The sequence below is a fragment of the Octopus sinensis genome, linkage group LG4, assembly GCF_006345805.1.
Source record: "Octopus sinensis linkage group LG4, ASM634580v1, whole genome shotgun sequence".
In the NCBI taxonomy this organism is placed as follows: Eukaryota; Metazoa; Mollusca; class Cephalopoda; order Octopoda; family Octopodidae; genus Octopus; species Octopus sinensis.
This window is the reverse complement of record NC_043000.1, coordinates 95956894-95977270: the sequence shown is the minus strand read 5'-3', so window position 1 is coordinate 95977270 and position 20377 is coordinate 95956894. Positions and strand designations below refer to the sequence as shown.

At 34.2% G+C, this 20377-nt stretch overlaps 1 protein-coding gene across 2 annotated transcripts in view; it reads left to right on the top strand.

The window, feature by feature from the left end:
• LOC115210876 (ran-binding protein 9) overlaps positions 1-8650 on the top strand; it is a 184866-nt gene extending 176216 nt beyond the window's left edge. For both annotated transcript variants that reach the window (XM_029779643.2, XM_029779645.2), the window contains exons 11-12: positions 7067-7178; positions 8491-8650. In XM_029779643.2, the coding sequence (XP_029635503.1) occupies positions 7067-7178; positions 8491-8621 (243 nt within the window). In that variant the 3' untranslated portion in view covers positions 8622-8650. The remainder of the gene's footprint in view (positions 1-7066; positions 7179-8490) is intronic.
• The last annotated feature ends 11727 nt before the right edge of the window (positions 8651-20377 follow it).

Here is a 20377-nt window from a genome sequence, read left to right as displayed (position 1 = left end):
GCTTTGCGGGAAGGACTGTTTCAACGAAGTCACGTCTTGTCCTTGCCTTCAAAACGTGGAGTAGCTGAAACAGGAACAACTGAAGAAGGAGAATATTCTTTTTGCTGTATGTCTCGTTTCTCTGTTTGTTTTTTTTGTTGTTTGAAAAAAAGATTGTTTCTATGTTTTTGTTTTTATGCTTTCATTTCTCATTATGTTCAAGATTTTTTTCATGTCCTGTATGCATGTATATATATATATGTAGGTATGTACATATATGTATGTATATATACATATATTTATATATTATATGATCAAATCCCACGCATTCTTTTCCAAGAAAGTGTATATATATATATACACACACAGAGACATATGCATATATATCTATACATATATAAATATATATATATATACATATAAATCTATATGTACATATATACATATAAATCTCTATATATATACTTCTATACACATATATCTCTCTCTACATATATACATACATATGTTTATACATATGTATACATGCATACATATATTCAGACAAAGACTGTGACCATATATACACATGCACACTTCACACAAGGATGCATATTGACACACACATCCATACATAGTCACACAAACCCATACACAGACACTCAAACATGCACACACAAGGAGACTGAGGTACACACACATAAAAACATACGTGTATGCACACAAACAAACAAACAAACAAAAAAACACAGTTTTGATAACAGAGGGAGTCAATGACTATTAAAAAGGTTGCAAGACAATGTGAATTTTAGTAAAAATAAGTAGGTAAATGAGTGGAAATCAGTGAGTGTGTTAAATTAATAAGGCACTAAAAGAGAATGACTCTCCCCAGACACAATAAAATATGCTTCAATATACGAATTCACATAAAGGATCTTGCAAACCAACTACAAAAATGAAACTAAAATTTGTTTGAAAGGAAATTATTCATTAGTTGTTTCCATATTTGGAATGATGTTTTGCTAGTTTATTAAAACTTGATTTGGTTATTTGGTTATCTCATAAAGCAACTTGATTTAGTTTTAGTGGGTTTAACAGAATGTTTTATTTTGTGTAGAACAGCTCCTTTTGGTTATCTGTGGAGCAAGCTTAAATTTATTATTTGCACATATTAAACATGCGAGATAGTTATCAAATCAAATATTGAAGATTCTAATGCAATATGTTACAACAAATGCATCAAATGGTATTTATCAATGTTTGTTCATCATTTGATATAGTTTGCAAATCATTAGATGTCTTTTCCCCCCTCTTTCTCTTGTTTCTGTTCTCCATTGATTTTTCGCATTCCACGATTGGTGGAATAGATTTTGAAAATATAAATATTTGAGGAAGTGATTTTTTTTTTTTTCATAGCTGGCTTCTTTTCCCAATGCTAACCACACAGTAGGAATGGAATCTATTGTTAGCTAAGCAGAATAAAATGCTACAACCTTTGGCTACAACAAAATGGGTGTAGCAGTTCTCAAATTCTCGAACTAATATCCATCACTTTGTCTGAGTTTGACCGATTCTCTGATACACACTTCATGTTTTGAAGTAATCTAAATTAAAACCTTACATCAAAATTTTATGTTTATTTGTCCCAAACACCAGCTTAAAAATGACTAAGTTATTTTACTAAATTCTTTGTTATCTTCAATATTAATTGAAACAAAAACATTGTCTTTCAATATAAGAATGGCAACAAAAGGATTTTAATTTTCTGTAGAATGATGCTGTATATGTGTGTGTGTGTTTATATATATAAGAATTATTTGCGTAATAAGATAAAAATCCAAGGCTGTATAGATATTAGAGCATTTATAGATAGAAGGTCTGAGACCTTCTATCTATAAATGCTCTAATATCTATACAGCCTTGATTTTTATCTTATTACGCAAAAAATTCTTATATACACACGCTGACATAGAACCAACGTTGAACCCTTTATTTGCAATATTACCGAATCTGAAACTTAACTATGGTCTGTCTATAGCACTTATTCAGCATTACCTGACACCTTTGGGTTTCAATGACACCATTATCTCTTTTATATATATATATATATAAAAGACTTTTTTAAAAAATATTTTTATGTTCTCATGCTGCTGGTTAGTTGCATCGACTTAGTTCTTCACATTGATTATCTTCAGGTTTTTGTTTCAGCCCTCATATTTTCCCAGCCACATATTTTCCTTCTTCATTATTTGTGGTGCTTACCTGCAAGTTACTAGAGTTGAATTTTAGGAGAAAAAAAAAAAACAATCCATATTTTCATCTTTTCGTTGCCCCTACCCACCCCAACCTCCCTGCCTCTCTCCATTGTCTTTGTTTTCCCCTTCCTCTCCCCTCTCATTGGTCATAAAAACACCGAAATTACAAAGCATCTTTGTAACTAAAATCATTTTGATTTTATGAAAGCGTTTTTAATTGAACAAATTATTTTTTATTTTTTATTCTATTTTGTTGAATCACATAATTTCTAAATTGTTAACATTCATCCTGTATTTGCTGCTTGTGTTGTTAGTCAGCATTTTGACCTATTTTTAGCAGGAATTAGGGTGGAGCACAATTTTCTGCTTTCATTGGAAATTGTAAAACAATCTGGTTTGTTTGATAACATCTTAATGTAACACATAAATTAAATAATCACATTAGGCTAAAACTAAATTAAATGTACTACAATGTTGGAATACAAAAAGTTAGTTTGCTTATTTGTTTTTAAAATTTTCATTATAGGTCAATCATGTCTTGGGAGATTTCCTTGCAAATACCAGCCTATAATTGGTAACATTAACTTAATAGGATGGTCTTTAAAAGACTTTTAATTTTATCACCATTATCACCATTTAACGTCTACTTTCCCATGCTTGCATGGGTCAGTCAGAATTTTTGAGGCTGATTTCCCCTTGTCCAAACATATTTTTCATGGTAGATTAGAAATGAGCAACTTCACTTGTGTGATGATGATAATGCTCATTTGCAACTGTTGCATGATGTCTGGACAAGGGTACACACAAACATATACTCTACGACATCCACTTACCAGGCTCCAGACACTTGCACAAGGTGCCATGCAGTGGGACTGAACTCAAAGCCACATGGCTGGGAAGCAAGCTTCTTAACCATGCAGCCACACCTGCACCTTTAATATAGTATTTTATTCCTCATATTGATGAGTCCTTGCTAATTAATAGAGGAGTTGGGGGAGGAGAATCAGCCAAATCATCCACCAATATATAACTGTAGAGGAACAAAAAGCAAAAATATTTTGTTGAGATTTGAATTCTAAAGAATGTGGGGAGATAAAACTTGGTGGAATTTAGTAGATGGAAACTGTGAGGAAGCCTGTTGTATATACAAATGTGTGTTTATGTGTTTGACACAACACTGTCAGTTAAAAGAAAGAAAGGTGTATTGGCAGACAATTAACTTAGCCAACCAATAAAATATAACTTCCCTAGAATAAGTACTGGGGTGCAACAGGATTGACTAAAAAGAAAGGAAAAAAAGCCTTTGAAGGCGGTGATACTTGAGCATGGCCAAGTCCTACTGACTGAAACCACTAAAAAATTAAAGGAATGCTCTACTATTTCTACCATTCTTACACCCATCTCCTTTTCTTTCACATTCATGAGTTCCAGATGCTTGGATCAAGTCAAATTTCAGCTATAAAACTAGCACAGAACTGGACCATTTTAACCCTTAAAGATGACAGGGCCAATCTATTGGTCGAAAAGTCAAATGACAAAGAAGATTATATTAGTTCATTCAGTTTCCTTCAAGAGTATATATAGTTTTATATATGTAAAGTAATTACTTTATTTTTTTTCTAAATAAGTGCATGCCCTCTGTAGGGTTTGTGAAAAGGGGTCCATCTTCTTGGCACTGAAATTCCAAATGAGGCTCCATCTCCAAAGGGTTAATATTGAGTCTAGCATTTAAATGGTATTACTGATTTGCTCATTGAAAATATAATCGAGATTCACCTGTATTTGTGAATTTTTCAGGTGTGGTTGCTAGGAACTTATAACCAATACATTATCTGTTGTTCAATGATTTGATGTTTTCTTAAATGAGAAATTTAATTAGCTGCAATTATCATTGTTGTTAGAGCAACAAGCTGGCAGAATCTTATAAGAGTGTCTGACAAAATGCCTTGTAGAATTTCTTCTGGGTTTTTATGTATTGAGTTCAGTCCCCACTGAGGTCAACTTTGCTTTCCATCCCCCTCAATGTCAATGAGATAAAGTATTAGTCAAATACTTTCACCAATCTTATTGACTCCTCTCTTCCTCCACTCTACTGGTCTTATGCCTAGATTATAAACAATTATTATTATCAGAGTTGTAAACTGGCAGAATCATTAACGTGTTGGACAAAATGTTTAACATTTCTTTCAGCTCTTTTCATTCTTGAGTTCAGATTCCACAAAGGTCAATTTTGCCTTTCATCCTGTTGAGGTCAATAAAATAAAGTACCAATCAAACACTGAGGTCACTGTAATCAACCAACCCTTTCCAGCTAAAATTGCTGACCTTGGGTCAACATTTGAAACTATAATTATTAGTAGAAGTATTTGATGAGGAAGTTCTGTTGTATTTATGATCCATGAGTTTTTGTTTTTTTTTTAATTTTCATTTTCTGCTTTAGAGTTTTTTTTTCCTTCTCTTTTATAAATTAATATTATTATTATTTCTGTTGATAATTTTGTGCAAAAGCTAACCCACTGCATATCAGTGCAGTTTTAGTCATTGGAATTTTTTTGTACTCCATATTATACCAGATGAATGCCAGCCAAACAGAGATGTTAGTGGGAGAGGGGGGGGGGGTGAGATAGAAAGAAGACGAAAGAGAGCACATTTCAGTGAAAGAAAGAGAAGGTCAGTGTTCAGAATATCACCAGTTTATCTCTCTTAGAACTGGCAAAGGTGTTGCAGCCATAGCAACAGAAATTATTAATATAACAGCTAAAGCTGCTGTGACTACTATATTGATGCACCACATCCTGCAGAGAAAAATTAAACAATCATTTGCTGCAAAAGAACAGAAAGAACAAGGATAGCAACAACGACAAAAACTGACAATAACAACTGTAACAAGAAAAACAATAAAGAAGAACATATCTTTTGGTTGTGACCTGAACCAGTGGACAATGCACACATTAGAAGAAAAATGAAATGGAAGTGGTTGTAGAGATAATTTTAGGGGTGGGTTTGCACAAGTTCATGTGTCTTCAATTGTATCATTGATTATAATAGCCAACCTGTTGGTAAGCATCTTTGCCAAAATCTTCAATTACGTGTTTAGTAGAATTGTGGGCCAGATTTTTTATTACATCCTACTCTCCTTGCTTGAGTCTTTTTCCAATAGCAAGGAGAGACTTTGAACAAAGCGGTCGTCGGCATCTTCACCATCTCGTCTGGCAGCTTGTTCCACAGATCCGCAACCCGGACAGAGAAAGCTCCTCTCCTTCGATTGAGATGAAATCGTCACAGGTAGAGCTTTTTGGAATGACCCCGCAGCCGACGCTCTGGAGCAGGAGTGAAGAACAGCTCTTTCGAGAGGTTACACTTTCCGCTTATGATGTTGTGAGCGAGAATGAGATCACCACGGCGGCGGCGTTTTTCTAGAGAATATAGGTCGAGCGTCCTCAGCCTTTCTTCATAAGACAAATTTTTGAGACCATGAACCATGCGGGTAGCCAGCTTCTGGACTCTTTCGAGATGCTGTATGTCTTTGAGGAGATAAGGTGAAGAGGCTTGAATCCCGTACTCCAATATGGGTCTCACCAGCGAGACATAGAGTGGTAGGAATATGGCTGCTGTGAGCATTCCGAATGACCGTCGAATCAAGAACAGAATTCCGCATGCTTTGTTGGCAGCATGGACGCACTGGGCCGAAGGCGAAAAGGAGGAATCCACCAAGATACCCAGGTCCTTTACCTGATCGGTCCTCTCCAGCAGCAGACGACCCGGCTCGAAATCAAGTTGAGTTGCAGGAGGAGAGCCAACAGGCAGATGACCGCGAACCATTAACTTGGACTTGGAAGGAGCGATCTGAGAGGAAGGCACCAACCCATCATACAATATCCGGATGGAAACTATATGCTTGAAGCTTAACAAGTAATGTTAAATTCACTTCAACCATTTTGATACCTGCTTGTCTGAGACCACACCTGGCTCTTGTTTTAAAGTGATCTTAAATGAAAATCTTCCATCAAAATTTTTTGCATTAATTTGTTCCAGGCGCCAACTTAATGACAAAATTATTTTACTAAATTCTTCGTTATTTTTGAAACAAAGATAGTGTATTTCAACAGAAGTATTGATAACAAACGGTTTTAATTTATTTCATGAGTTGCAGTTAAACTTTGCCACTGACCAGGCTGCAGTTGTATGATGAAAATTTTGACACCTCATGAAATTTAAAGTGAATTTTATTAGCTTTGTGTGCTACTCAATGGCCAGAATGGCTCTTCCACAATGCACTTTAATTATGTGCACTCTATGAAACGTTATGTATCTAAAATATATCTCTACCTTTTTTTTTTTTTTTGTGAAATTATCTTTTGTTAAATAAACTTTAGTGTAGCATTAATATTCTTTAACACTGTCTGTATCACAGATGCATATAAGCATCTATGAGATTTTATGGCTGTCTTTGAGCAACGGATATATGCACCACTGAGATTTCATAGTTATAGATAAGACATTAATATTTGTCTTTGGTACAGATAGTGTTAATGAGTTTTCTCAGCCAGTACCACCACCACCTCTTTAAATGTTACTACCATCTGTTTAAGTCAATCAACTGGCAAGGTTTGAAAAAGAAACATAGTCTGTAAAGACTTTCTAATCCCCACTTCTGTGGATTAGAATTATTCTAGACATGTGTTAATTTCTGTTGACTTATTTGCTTTTGAAAAATTTACTCGATGTATGTGTATTTGTGTGTTTTCTAAAGAAAGTAGATTATAAAATAGATACTTTCCCTTCAAGTTTTATTAACATTTCAAGTTATTCTGTTTGCTCATATACATCCTTGCTTTTGTTTCTTTTTAAAGAACGCCTTCAGTCTGTTAGCTTATGCAGATCCTTGGAACAGTCCTGTTGGCTATCAACTAAATCCAGTACAAAGGGAACCTGTATGTGCAGCACTTAATAGTGCTATCTTAGGTAATTTATTTTTTATTGTTGTTGCTGTCATTGCATCATTTTATACAAACAGAATAACCAGTAAAAAAAGAAATTTATTATACTGTTTTTATAAGCATTATTATTTTTAAGTTCAAATAACAATAGAAGTATCACACAGTTATTTCTGGGCTAATGATGACCAGATACCAGAACCAAACACAGTCTTCTAAATTAGACTTTCTTCATTAACAAAAAGTAATTAAGAACCATACAGTATATATTGTTAAATCCAAAATGATAGAAAGAAATCAAAACTTTTCTTTTATTCACAAAATATGCCAACTTCAGATTTTTTTTTTTTTTTTCAATTTTTAAAAAATTATAATTGAAGACAAAAATGTGTACAAATGAAGACATGGCAGGCTTTTTCAGTTTCTATCTACCAAATTCATTCACAATGTTTTGGTCATTTTGAAGCTATAATAGATGCTTACTCAGTGTTATGCAATGAAACTGAACCTGAAACCATGTGCTTGGGAAGCAAGCTTCTTGACCTCACAGCTGTGGTTGTACCTGTAAACAGACATAAAACAAATTAATGGTAATGTTCAGCTAAATGGCAGAGAAAGCTTTTTCAAATTATCCTTTATGTACACAAGCACGAAATTGTGTCAAGACAAATGGCATACCTTGTTTTGAAGTCATATGTACTTAGAATTACAAATACTGTAACCAAGTAATTATTTAGGTAACTCTTTTCAACTGACTGAGGCTAGTTGAATTAAGCACATATTGTGCCACTGGCAAAGCTTGAAATTGTGTTACTCAGAGTGCAGCAAAAAAACCTCCTAGATTCATTATTCTTGATAAATATTTCAACAGAAAACAGACAGCTACAAGAAGATGCCATTACCACCTGCCTTAACTTCACTAATGGCTGGATGTGACAGAAAAACATATGAGAGTATTTTTCTGCTGCACCTTAGGCTTAGAATCAGATCTCTTGTGAGACCTAGGACTGGAGCTTAGTTTCCATGGCCTGTAAATGAGATTACAACAGTCACCCTTAAATGGGACACTGGCCTGTCATAAGGTTAACTTCCTACCAATAACTGTAACTCATTTACAATGGAGTAAACTAAAGCAATGTGAAGTGAAACATTTTGCTCAAAAACACAATGCACCACCCAGTCCAGGATTCAAAATAATGGTCTTACAATCATGAGTGCAACACCCTATCCATTAGGTCATGCTCCTTTACACCCTATATTTAGTCCTAAAAAAAATAACCACTCACTGTCTGTTATTATTACTGTCTCTAATCTTGAATTATTTTTTCTTCTCTTTTTAGAATCATATGGACTTCCAAGACAACCCCCACTTGAAGTGGCTATTGGTCAAGCCACAGAATGCATGAAGCTAATGTCAAAAGCTGGTGTAGGTTCTTGTGCATTTGCTGGCATTCAGGACTACCTACACTGATAGTTAATGATTAAACTTTAAAAAATCATGCCTCCTTGTATTTTTCCCCTTGCCTAGGGAATAGATAAGGACCTTCATGCTGGGCTCAGCAACAATGGACTGGGAGATGAGACTAAGTGTATATTTTATAGTTGCATGCTTGAATGAGTTTGACTTCATCAAACATTGATTGTGTAAAAATTGATTGAACGATCACTGTCATTGTACTCAAGTGAATTTTAGATTACTTCTCAAACGACTGTCATACTGCATGTGTACGCTAAGTCACTAAGTGGAATAAATCTGTTATTAGTTGTACGATGTTGTGTGTGACAGTGAATGGTTGGATGTCTCCACTGTTGCTGGAGCTCTTAAAAAGGCCACTGGGAAGGACTCCTGCCAATCACCATCCTTTCAGTGGCCACTGAAATATTACTGTTGTGTATTGAGCTAAAGGTTTGTGCCAGCATTGGAGGAAAGAGATCAACACCTACAGCTCTTAAGGAAGCATACCATTGAAACTTTTTTTTTTCCTTTTCTTTTCTGAATTTTCAATGTAAGCATGTCCTTTGTTCTGTTGTGTGTGGAGATGGAATAGCCACCAAACATTGTCATCAGTGGGTTTTATTTCTTATTTATTTATCAATTTTTTTTTATTTTATTTATTTTTTTTTTTGCTAGTGAGGTAGCTTTTAATTTATTACATTGTATACACCCTTAATTCTACATATTCTCTTGCTATCATTTAATCCTTCCTCTGATTTTCAATTTTTTAAAAACATACTTTTAAAATCCCTTACTAAAAAAATTTACTCTTGTGTTAGCTGCATTTTAAATATGAAAGAATATTGCCTTGGATAATCAAATACAGTCAAGTGATACCTGTTTTGATTTGCATTGAAATGTGCTTTTCCAAGTTTTTCCACTGATAATATATATATATGTATACATATGTGTATATATATATATGTATATATATATATATACACATATGTGTATATATGTATACATATATATATACATATATGTATAGATGTATATATATATATTCATATGTGTATATATGTTTATATATAAATATATATATGTATATATATATATACATATGTGTATATATGTTTTTTATATATATATCAGGTGGTGCTATTAAGTTAGACATGGCCTGGGCCAATAATGGCCGAAACCTATCAAAGTATCAAAGTATATACATATGTACATATATATACATACATATGTATGTATATATATGTGTAAGTATATGTATATATACACACACATGCACACACAAATACATGTACTATTTTGCATCTCAACATAAGCTACCATTACCCCTTCTTTCAATTCAATTCATCAATAAATCTGTTTATTTTATTCTCATTTTTTAAATATCTTAACAAGCCCTATTTCTTCTCACTAAAATAACATTATTTTAATTAATTTCAAAGTTGATGATTTGGTAGTACATCCATTTTGTTCTTTTCTGCTGCACCCAACTAATTTACTTTATCTGTTCAGTTTAATAATCCTCCCTAAGTTATAATATATATATATATATTATATATATATATATATATATATATATATAATAGATGTTTTTAAGGAATATTAAATGACTTTGAAGATATTCTGTTGTGTCTCTAATAATAAAGTCTCTAATCTGATGATGATAAAAATAATAATAATAATCTCCACAAAATATGTTTGTATTAGAGCGAAAAAAAAAAGAGATAATGTTTAATTAATGAAAATTCTTGAATACCTTCATCAGGCTAGACAGAGGGGAATGGGGTTTGAAGAGTTATTAGAATTTTAGCTAGATCATTATCAAAGCAATGGAAGCTTTTCATGTCTTGAAACATTAACTATATATATACATACATGTTTGTGCATGTGTATATATATATATGTATATAAAGGCTTATTTTTACGTCAAGTTATACGTAAAAACAATTTAACATTAAACTGAAGGATTACTCAATACTTTTTAGTAGGGTACATATATATGCATGTGTGTGTGTGTGTATAAATAATATATATATATAAAGTTGGTTGCCAAAACTAAGATAAAGCTAATCTAGATAGGTGATGACTTACCAAGCTGTTTTCATAGGATTTTCTAAGTATATATTCTTCCATCTGTTCCCGTTTCTACGTTTATTTGTTTTTTAATTATTTTTTTTTACTGTCTCAAACTTTTTTTGTTTCATATCAGTTTTCTGTTTTTACATAAATAGATTTAAAATGTTAAGAATTATATTAAATTTTATTTTTACAACATAGGTCTAGGGTCAGTAAAATGATGCTGTTCTACCTCTTTTTTTTTTGTTTTTTGAAAAAAAATTCATAAGAGATGATTAACCAATCTAATGATAGTAGTTTAAAATTAAAACATTTACATTCTACCAAATCTTTCTTATTTTTAAAATTTTAATTGTTTTGGGTTATTTTTTAATATAGTAAGCATTAGTGAAATTTTAAATTTCATTATAAGTTTTTTTGATTTTTTTTTTCTTTGAGTGGCTGAAATCTTAAGCTCAGATGAAGGTTTGCATCAATTGGTATGCACTGCTTTCAATGAAAATAAATAAAAGACTAACAGACATGGTCCGACGTGTAGAATTGGTCTCCTGAGCAGTCTTTCAATGAAGTGCCTTCCAGACTGGCAGGTCTAAAACAACTGCATTTGCCAGCCATTGTTGTAGTCTCTGCAGCAGCCTGACAGAGAAGAAAATAAGGTGACATTTCCTTTGCTTTCTCTTCCAACTAGTTGCTCATGTCCTGCTAGTGCCCCTCAACTACAGAGCAGCAATATGTCACCTCACATTTTTTCCTCTCTTCTGACACTGTACCAAATAGTAGTGTTAGTGTCGCATCACTCACCGCCTCCTCCTCCTCCTTTTCCTCTCTCCCTCTGTCTCTCATACTCCCTCACTTGTTGCCCCTTCTCTTAATCTTTTATGTGATACTTATATGCAGCAGTGTTGTCTGTTTGTACTGGATAGAGCTGTAACAGCAGCACTTTCACATCGATCTACTACAACACTGTTGAGGGTGTGTTGTGTTATGTCACAGTTCTGGACAGTGTCGGTAAAATAGTGTCACTTTATAATTTCTGAGTCACAACACTGTACAGTATCAATACTGTGTTACTTTACATATCTGTGTGTCACAACAGTGTTAGTAAAGTAGCATGTTGCTTTATACTTTTGAGTCACAGACTCTGTATAAATGTTTGTAAAGTATTGGCTTAATACTTCATATTTCTGTCACAACACTGTTCATTCAGTATCAGTGCTGTGTTACTTCACGTATCTGTGTAACAAAACAGTGTTAGTAAAGTAGCATGTTACTTTACATTTTTGAGTCACAGACCCTGTACAACGTCTGTGAAGTACTGGCTTCACATTTTCTGTATCACAACACTGTACTGCTGTACAGTATAAATTCTATGTCATAACACTGTACGGTGCAAATGTGGCAAGTCTTATAATCTTGTCCTGTAACACTGTACAAATTATAGCCATGTGTTGCTCAACCTTTCTGTTCCAACATTGTACAGTGTAATTAGGTTTCCATTTTGCATTTTTTCTCCGTCATTCTCCTGCTCTCCCTCCCTCCCTTCCTTCCCCTCCATCTCTGTGGCACGAAAATCTGTGTCACAACACCATGCAGGTACAGGTGTGCTACAGTCTCACTTCCTTATTCTAGTGACACTGTATGAAACCAACAAAGAAACAATGTGTTACTACTTCGCTTTTGAATGTCACACAACACATTGTACAGTAGTGGAGCATCACATTTTCATCACATGGTAACTGTCGTGACGTGTGTTTCTTCTTCTGACACCAGTTGGGATGAACAGAAGAAGTCATATATATATATATATGGCTTTTAATGTTAGAAGCACCAAGTTGAAGACAGATAAGAGAAACAGGGGTCCCACTTAAAGGGCTTGACCCTACTGCTTCCTCCTCCCCCATCTCTCTTTCCCTCTCTGATTTCTTGATCTCCCCTTTTTAATCTACTTTCGACTCTGTTTCTTCCATATTTTTTCTTTAAAAAAAAACCAAAATGTCAAACAAAAAGCTCATTCTCTTCTTTCGTTCTACAGAGTGCCTGTTCGAAGTATGATCGATCATACAATCAACCGGCAAGCAATAGATGTATTGTTTAAGTCCCGGCAGTGGGCCTCATTTCTCTCTTTTTTTTTTCTTTTCTGTCCTAAATCAGTGCTTATAATGTTTAATACCATAAAACAGTCAAGATGTGGGTTTGTGTATTCTTCTCTGATGCTTTACGGAGAAGCAGTAACATCTAATTTCTGTTTCTGTTCTTTGCTAATAATGTATGCAACACAGGTGAATGGTACTAGAACTTACTTCTATTTTGGGAGTGGGGAGGAATCAACCTCTCTCTTTCTCCTAAAATACATCTTACACTTCCAACTTCCCTCCCCACCTCCCAATCCTTCATAAACACTTTGTATGTACAAAGAAGTGATGTTATTATTACTTCATTGGTTTTGACACAGCAGTGACATTGTTGCTTTCTTTAATTGTACTGGCATTGGTTGGATGTAATCACAACTGTGTTGCAGTTACAATCGCTGTTTTGACAAAACTGCTGTAACACTGCCACAATAATATCATCTCGCTGTTCTTACGGCACACCACTGCAACACATTCACAAACAGTGATATTGTCCTCTTAACTCTTGTGGACACATGCTTTGTACACGGCGGGTAACATTGTCATCGTCGTCTAGCTGTCCTGACAAACTCTCTACTGTATGTAACATTGCAGTATTTCACTGTTTGTACGACACTCAATTGTAACACAGCAGTAACTCTGTCACCTCCCTGTTCTTTATGATACACAACACATACAAAGCAGTGATATGGTTATCTTTCTGCTACTTTTTTTTATGACATATCACTGTCCTGTCTTGTTCCTTCATTTTATGTACAAACACACACACACACACACACACATACATACATACATACATACATACATACACAGTGCAATGACAACTGTTGCATTTCCATTCGGTTCAGTCTTGTTACACATTTATTAATTCAGGACAGTGATGTATCTTGTGTTGTGCACATATTAAAAGGGAGAGGTGCAGTTTCTTTTCTCTGGCAGAAACCAATCTCCTGATTAAAAAACAAAACAAAAAAAAAAAAAAAAAAAGTAGTTGCTATGGACTGTGTAACATGGTGGCATTATCATGCTGGAATAAACTTGTGAGAAATATTAGCACTGTACATATTCCCTTCCCTTCTCTTTCACCATTTAACCTTCGATTCCCCACTTTTGTTTTTTCCTTTTTTTTTTTTCTTTTTAGTTAATTGAGAAAATAAAATCTGTAATACGATGGTAACAATGTTTTTTTTTTCTTTGTTTTTTTTTCCTCCATTTTATTCTGATGGTTTCAATTTTTTTCAATAAAAGTTTTTTAAAATTGGCTTCATATTTTTTTTTTTTTTATTTTATTTGCCTTTTTGTCAATAAAGTAAGTACTAAGATTGATGTTATTGAATGACTATAACCCTAAATAGCACTGTCCTGTCATCCCCACGCCTTCTCTCTCTCCTTATAATGATCACAGGCCCAGTGACTGAAACCAATTCAACCTTTAGCAGTCAACTGTATTTGCATTGTTTTAAACCAATTATGAGCATAACAGTGTGGTAAGAAGTTTGCTTCTCAACCACATGGTTCCAGGTTCAGTCCCACTGTATGGCATCTTGGGCAAGTATTTTCTACTCTAGCACCGGGTTGGCCATAACCTTGTGAGTAGATTTGTAGATGGAAACTGAAAGAAACCTATTGTGAGTTTGTGTATGTGTGTGTGTGTATCTATATATGTATGTATCTGTGTGTGTGTGTGTGTTTGTCCACCACCACTTGACAACTGGTGTTGGTTTGTTTACTCCTCTGTAACTTAGCAGTTTGGCAAAAGAAACCAATAGAATAAATACCAGGCTTAAAAAGAAAATAAATACTGGGGTTGATTTGTTTAACTAAACATGTCAAGGTGATGCCCCAGCATGGCCACAATACAATGACTGGAACAAGTAAAAGATAAAAAATATAGCTTCGAGATTTCAATGATGTGACTTTTTTACATTTAGAATGACATTGTAGGGTAGTTGTGAGGGGCTGAATCCGGCTAGTTTGAACAAAAAACTGGTAGAACATTTGGACTGGATATGGCTGGTTTAACCCTTTCGTTACTGTATTTATTTTGAGATGCTCTGTGTTTCTTTCAATTACTTTAAATATAACAAAGAATTTAGTAAAATAACTTAGTTATCATTCAGCTAGTGTTAGGAACATAAATTGTGACTAAGGTTTGGTGGAAGATTTTAATTGAAAACTTATGAAAACAAGATATTTGTACTTAGAGCCAGAGCCAGTTTCAGCCAGGTTGGTAATGAAAGGGTTAAATGCTAAAAGGTAATAAATATCTATTGCCAATCAACAGTATATATTAGGGTGAATTGGTTGCCCTTTCATAGAATTATTGCTTGTCTATGGGGAGTAAATCAATCACATTGACTTAAGAGAGAAGACCTGAATATTATTTAACCTACATGGTTCCAACGTTTCAAAGAGTACCAGCAATGTAAGAGAAGTGAAATTTTTTGCAGCTATTATGTGACAGCATGATGGTTTGATGGTAGTTCTGGTAGAACATCAGACAAATCCTTTGGTATATTTAGTTAGGTCCCTTTATGTTGATGAGTTTTAAATCCTGTCCAGGTCTACTTTGTCATTCTCCATTCTAAGGTTGATAAAATAAGTACTAGACCTAGGGCTCAATGAATTCACTGACTATACAAGTGGTTTTCAAATGATGCACTCTTGTACCACAAAGGGTATCTAGGTGGACTGAATTTTTTTAAGGTATAATTTTTGGCTTTAAAAATCTGTATTTATGCTTGAATATCTTGAAAAATGTGTTATAAATCTTGTTACACACGCACATGATTTAATAAAAAAAACAAGGTAAGCAATAGTTTTTCTATATATCTTGTCTAAATTTTTCACTTTGAAACATTTTGCTTTTTTTTGTCTTTTAAAATTTCCAAGAAAAGTGCACCCATATGGTGGACCATGAAGTGAAAAAGACTGAGAACCACTGGACTATAACCTTAGAAGACAATACCCCAGCATGGCCACAGTTCAAACACTGAACACAGTATAATATTAGAGATTGTAACTGAATCACAAACTCAATTTAGCTGAGGACTTTCTCCTTATTTTACAGCACTCTCTAGTCATCTTCTCACAGGTGTATATGCAATGTGTTCATAGTTAATAATTGAAGTTCTGGGTTGTGAAATTCATAAAATGTACTACATGAGCATTACCATATTTGGTATAATCTTCAAACTTCATGTGGAAAAATTCTTGCCTATTTTTGCTCATAGAAAGAAAACCAAAAGAGATGTGTATATTCTAAATAGAATGTGAGCACAGTGAGGATTTGCCTCCAATAAGTTCCATAATTCAAATTGGATTAACTCTTTTGATACCTATTTCTTTACAACCCACAAGGGGCTAAACACAGACAAATGGATTAAGTCAATTATATCGACCCCAGTGTGTAACTGGTACTTATTTAATCGACCCCGAAAGGATGAAAGGCAAAGTCGACCTTGGCGGAATTTGAACCCAGAACATAACGGCAGATGAAATACCACTAAGCATTTAACCCGGCGTGCTAACGATTCTGCCAGCTCGCCGCCTTTTGATACTAATGCCACTGAGACAGCCCTTGGTTTTAGGATAAAAACTGTTCTAAAGTGATCTAAAAACCTATTGTAATTCTATGATAATTTGTGTTCCAAACATCAGTATAATAATGACAAAGTTATTTTACTAAATTTTTCATAAATTGCAAAATTAATTGAAATGGAAGCAGTGTATTTCAACAGAAATAAGGTAACAAAAGGGTTAAAGGACTGTCTTCTTACATAGATGTATCCCTTCAACAGATCAAGGAAGCCAGAATAGCACATTTTTTTTATAAGGCTAAGAGCTGTTTGTAAGATCTTGAGTTTGTGGATGTACACAAGGATTGCACTGAATGTAAGGTATCATATTAAATAGTTTCCTATGCAAGGATTGGTAAAATTCTAGACCTCAAAGCTAATGTCATAGTTTCCCATGGAGGGATTGGTAGAATTCTAGACCTTAAAGCTAATGTCAGTTTTCCAAAATGTTCACACTGCCCACTTTCAGTAGAGTTGTATGGGGTCAAGTAGCTTATTGAGACAACCCTCAGTCTCTCATGCAAAAGATGAAATGCAGATTCCTCAATCAAAATGGACATATTCAGATATACTAAAGACAGAAAATAATGTAGCCCTGCAAAAACATTGTTGAAGCAATGGGAAAACAAACAGAAATATTCATCAGAAACAATCAACAGCTAATTATTACTTGACAAAGCTGATGGACCCTTAAAACCAACAGTATAGGGTTAAAAAGATGATGAGCTTATGTGGTTCTGGATGGTGGTTATATGGTAGCTTTAACTTCTATTGAGTACAAGGGTGACTGGCTTTGAACTGGTTGATCACCCTCCCTATTCTGATTTGGCCCCATCTGACTATCACCTGTTCCCCAACATGGAAAAACACTTGGTTGAGAACCAGTATTACAGTGATGATGTCATATCTGCTGTTGATGACTTTTTTTTACCTATATGGATGAAAGCTTCTTCACCAGTGGAAGAAGTGTGTAGACCTCAGTGGAGGGACTATGTTGAGAAATAAACCTCTTTGGCCACATTCCATAAGAGTATCTTGGTCAGTCTATGAACTTTTCAGCCATACGCTCATACAGATGATTTTGAACCTGAACAAAACACATCAACTTTGTAATACCATTACAGCAGAGAGATTTATGGAATTCTAAGAGGTGACACTGTGATGTAGCATCACAAAAGTCATTCAATAGTACATCTGCTACAGCATTAACAAATCTAGGATGACGTAAATTTTGTAACAGATCTGCACAAGTTTTAATTACCAGCATGATGATTTCTCATTTTTAATCTCTTAGTTTTATGTCTTCCATCATATCTATCAAAGGAGATGCAAGCACTTTTACACACAACAGAACTTTAACCAACCAAATTCACTCACAAGGCTTTGGTCAGCCAGAGGCTGTAGTAGAAGACATAAACAGCAGGTTTCTGATCTGTTACTGTGTTGAATTATCTGCCTAAGAGAAAGTGACACTGCTTCTTGATGGCTTCAGCTATTGCACAAAACTTTTTCTCTTATTTAGAATAATTCTCACCAGATTTTAATTAATGAGACTGCATTTCTCAGTTCTATTCTTGACTAAAAAAAATTCTTTTAGTTACCAGGATTCACATATACACAGGAAAATAACATATTCAGTGGAGTGTATATCTACCTCAACTAGTTTTGTCTGATCAATGCAGGTATTAAAAAGTGGACATTGAAATTATGATGGTGATAATTTGTTTATCAAGAGGACTGAAACAGAAACATAACTTCAGAATCCACATTTTATTGATTCTACTCTACTCCAAGATTCAGTTATACTCTCCAAACATTTTGTCCATTACATTAACAATCTACTTGCCTCCACCTGTGACAACATTCACACCTGTGTAAAACAATACATGTTTTACCTACTCCTTAACTTTTCTCACACAAATTCTGTCCCACATGTATGATAGACATTCTCATCAAATATGATGCAGTATTTCTAGAAACAAAGTTCTTGAAAACATTTTGCAAATGAGAACATGATAACTACACCTTCTTCAACAGCATCAAGGTACAATCACTAGACATGTCAAGGAAATGTTCTTGTACTTCACCAAAGTAGGTGATATTTCAAATAATCTATTGAGTACAAACATTACACAAGCTGGCTTTGTTTTGATAGTTGATTGTAAACCAACAACTTTGCTTCTTTGACTATAATATTTGTTTACAGTGAGCACATGAGGCAACATACATGCACACTTATACCCACACACATTCAGACATATATATATATATATATATATATATGCACTTATTCACGTGTGCATATATATATATATATATTGGTAAAACGGTAAGATAACAAAAGAAAGAAAGAGACCTCAATATTATGTAAATAGAGGAAATTTATCTATACAATAATATGTTACATTACTCAATAGTCAAGATAGAGTTTCAGATGCCGAGGTGGGAATCCACGACATCTCTTCGGTTATCTGGCTATTTGAAAACGCATTTTCAAATAGCCAGATAACCGAAGAGATGTCATGGATTCCCACTTCGGCATCTGAAACTCAGAGTTTTATCTTGACTATTGAGTAATGTAACATATTATTGTATATATATATATATATATGTATGTATATATATATATATATATATATATATATATATATAAATGTCTATACAAAAGGCTATCTGAGAAGGAATACTACAACATTAAGTAAGATATAAAACTGCCATTCAGTACCAATACTGCTTCCATTACTAATATCATGTGTGTGTGTGTGTTATATGTATGTATGTATAACTATTTATTACACACACAAGTCAGCACATAAATACAAAACAAGGTGGAAAAAATAGTACTTGACGAAGGTAGAGTAATATGTTTTTTATTAGAACCAAGAAAATCTTCACAAACTGTGGCTTAGAGTTTCATGTTACCATTCGTTGGACAGTATGATCACAACTGTTTTTTTCAACTTTAATGAAAGTATATGTACACACACACACATATTCATAGGGAGCTGATCAGAGGGAAAAGGCCTCAGCACAAACCTTGAAAGTGGTCTAAAGATGTCATGAAAGGCAACCTTAAATTTCTGAAGATTAACATAAATACTTTGGAGGCATCGGCTGAAAGCTGTACATCATGGAAAAAGACTATCAAGTATAGGTGTGGTGTCTTCAAACAAAAGCAAATGGAACATGTTGCTTTGAAGCATATGCTCTGCAAGCAGGACCCAAAAGCAGCGACTGCAGGAATTGAGATGCAATGTGTGCAGACGATTTCTTCTCTCAAATGCTGAGTTTGTCTGTCATCTAAAGACACATGAGCGCTAGAGAGAATCTGAGTTGCATGTGAGGTGGTTCTATTGCTATGCACATCAAGGTACATATTTACTGAATAGAAAAATAAATGTCACATCTGGGAATCTTCCTACAGAATAAAAACTGGACTGAAAAGCCACCTCATGCACAAGATGATGCAAGTTCATGAAAAGATGGCACTCTCTTGACAAGAAGTAGCAATCACTATATATATATATATATGCCAGGAGTGGCTGTGTGGTAAGAAACTTGCTTCCCAACCAGATGGTTCCAGGTTCAGTCCCACTGCATGGCACCTTGGTCAAGTGTCTTCTACTATAGCTTTGGGCCAACCAAAGCACCTTGTGAGTGGATTTGGTAGACAGAAACCGAAAGCCCATTATATATATATATATATATTGATAAAACGGTAAGATAACAAAAGAAAGAAAGAGACCTCAATATTATGTAAATAGAGGAAATTTATCTATACAATAATATGTTACATTACTCGGTAGTCAAGATAAAACTCTGAGTTTCAGATGCCGAAGTGGAAATCCACAACACCATCTCTTCGGTTATCTGGCTATTTGAAAACGCTATGAAAAAATACCGTTAAATAAAGGGAAATTACTGTGTTATAACTCTGCTTGCCTGCGTACTTATACATCGCTCGTATTTTTCGTCATAAAAATTATATAAA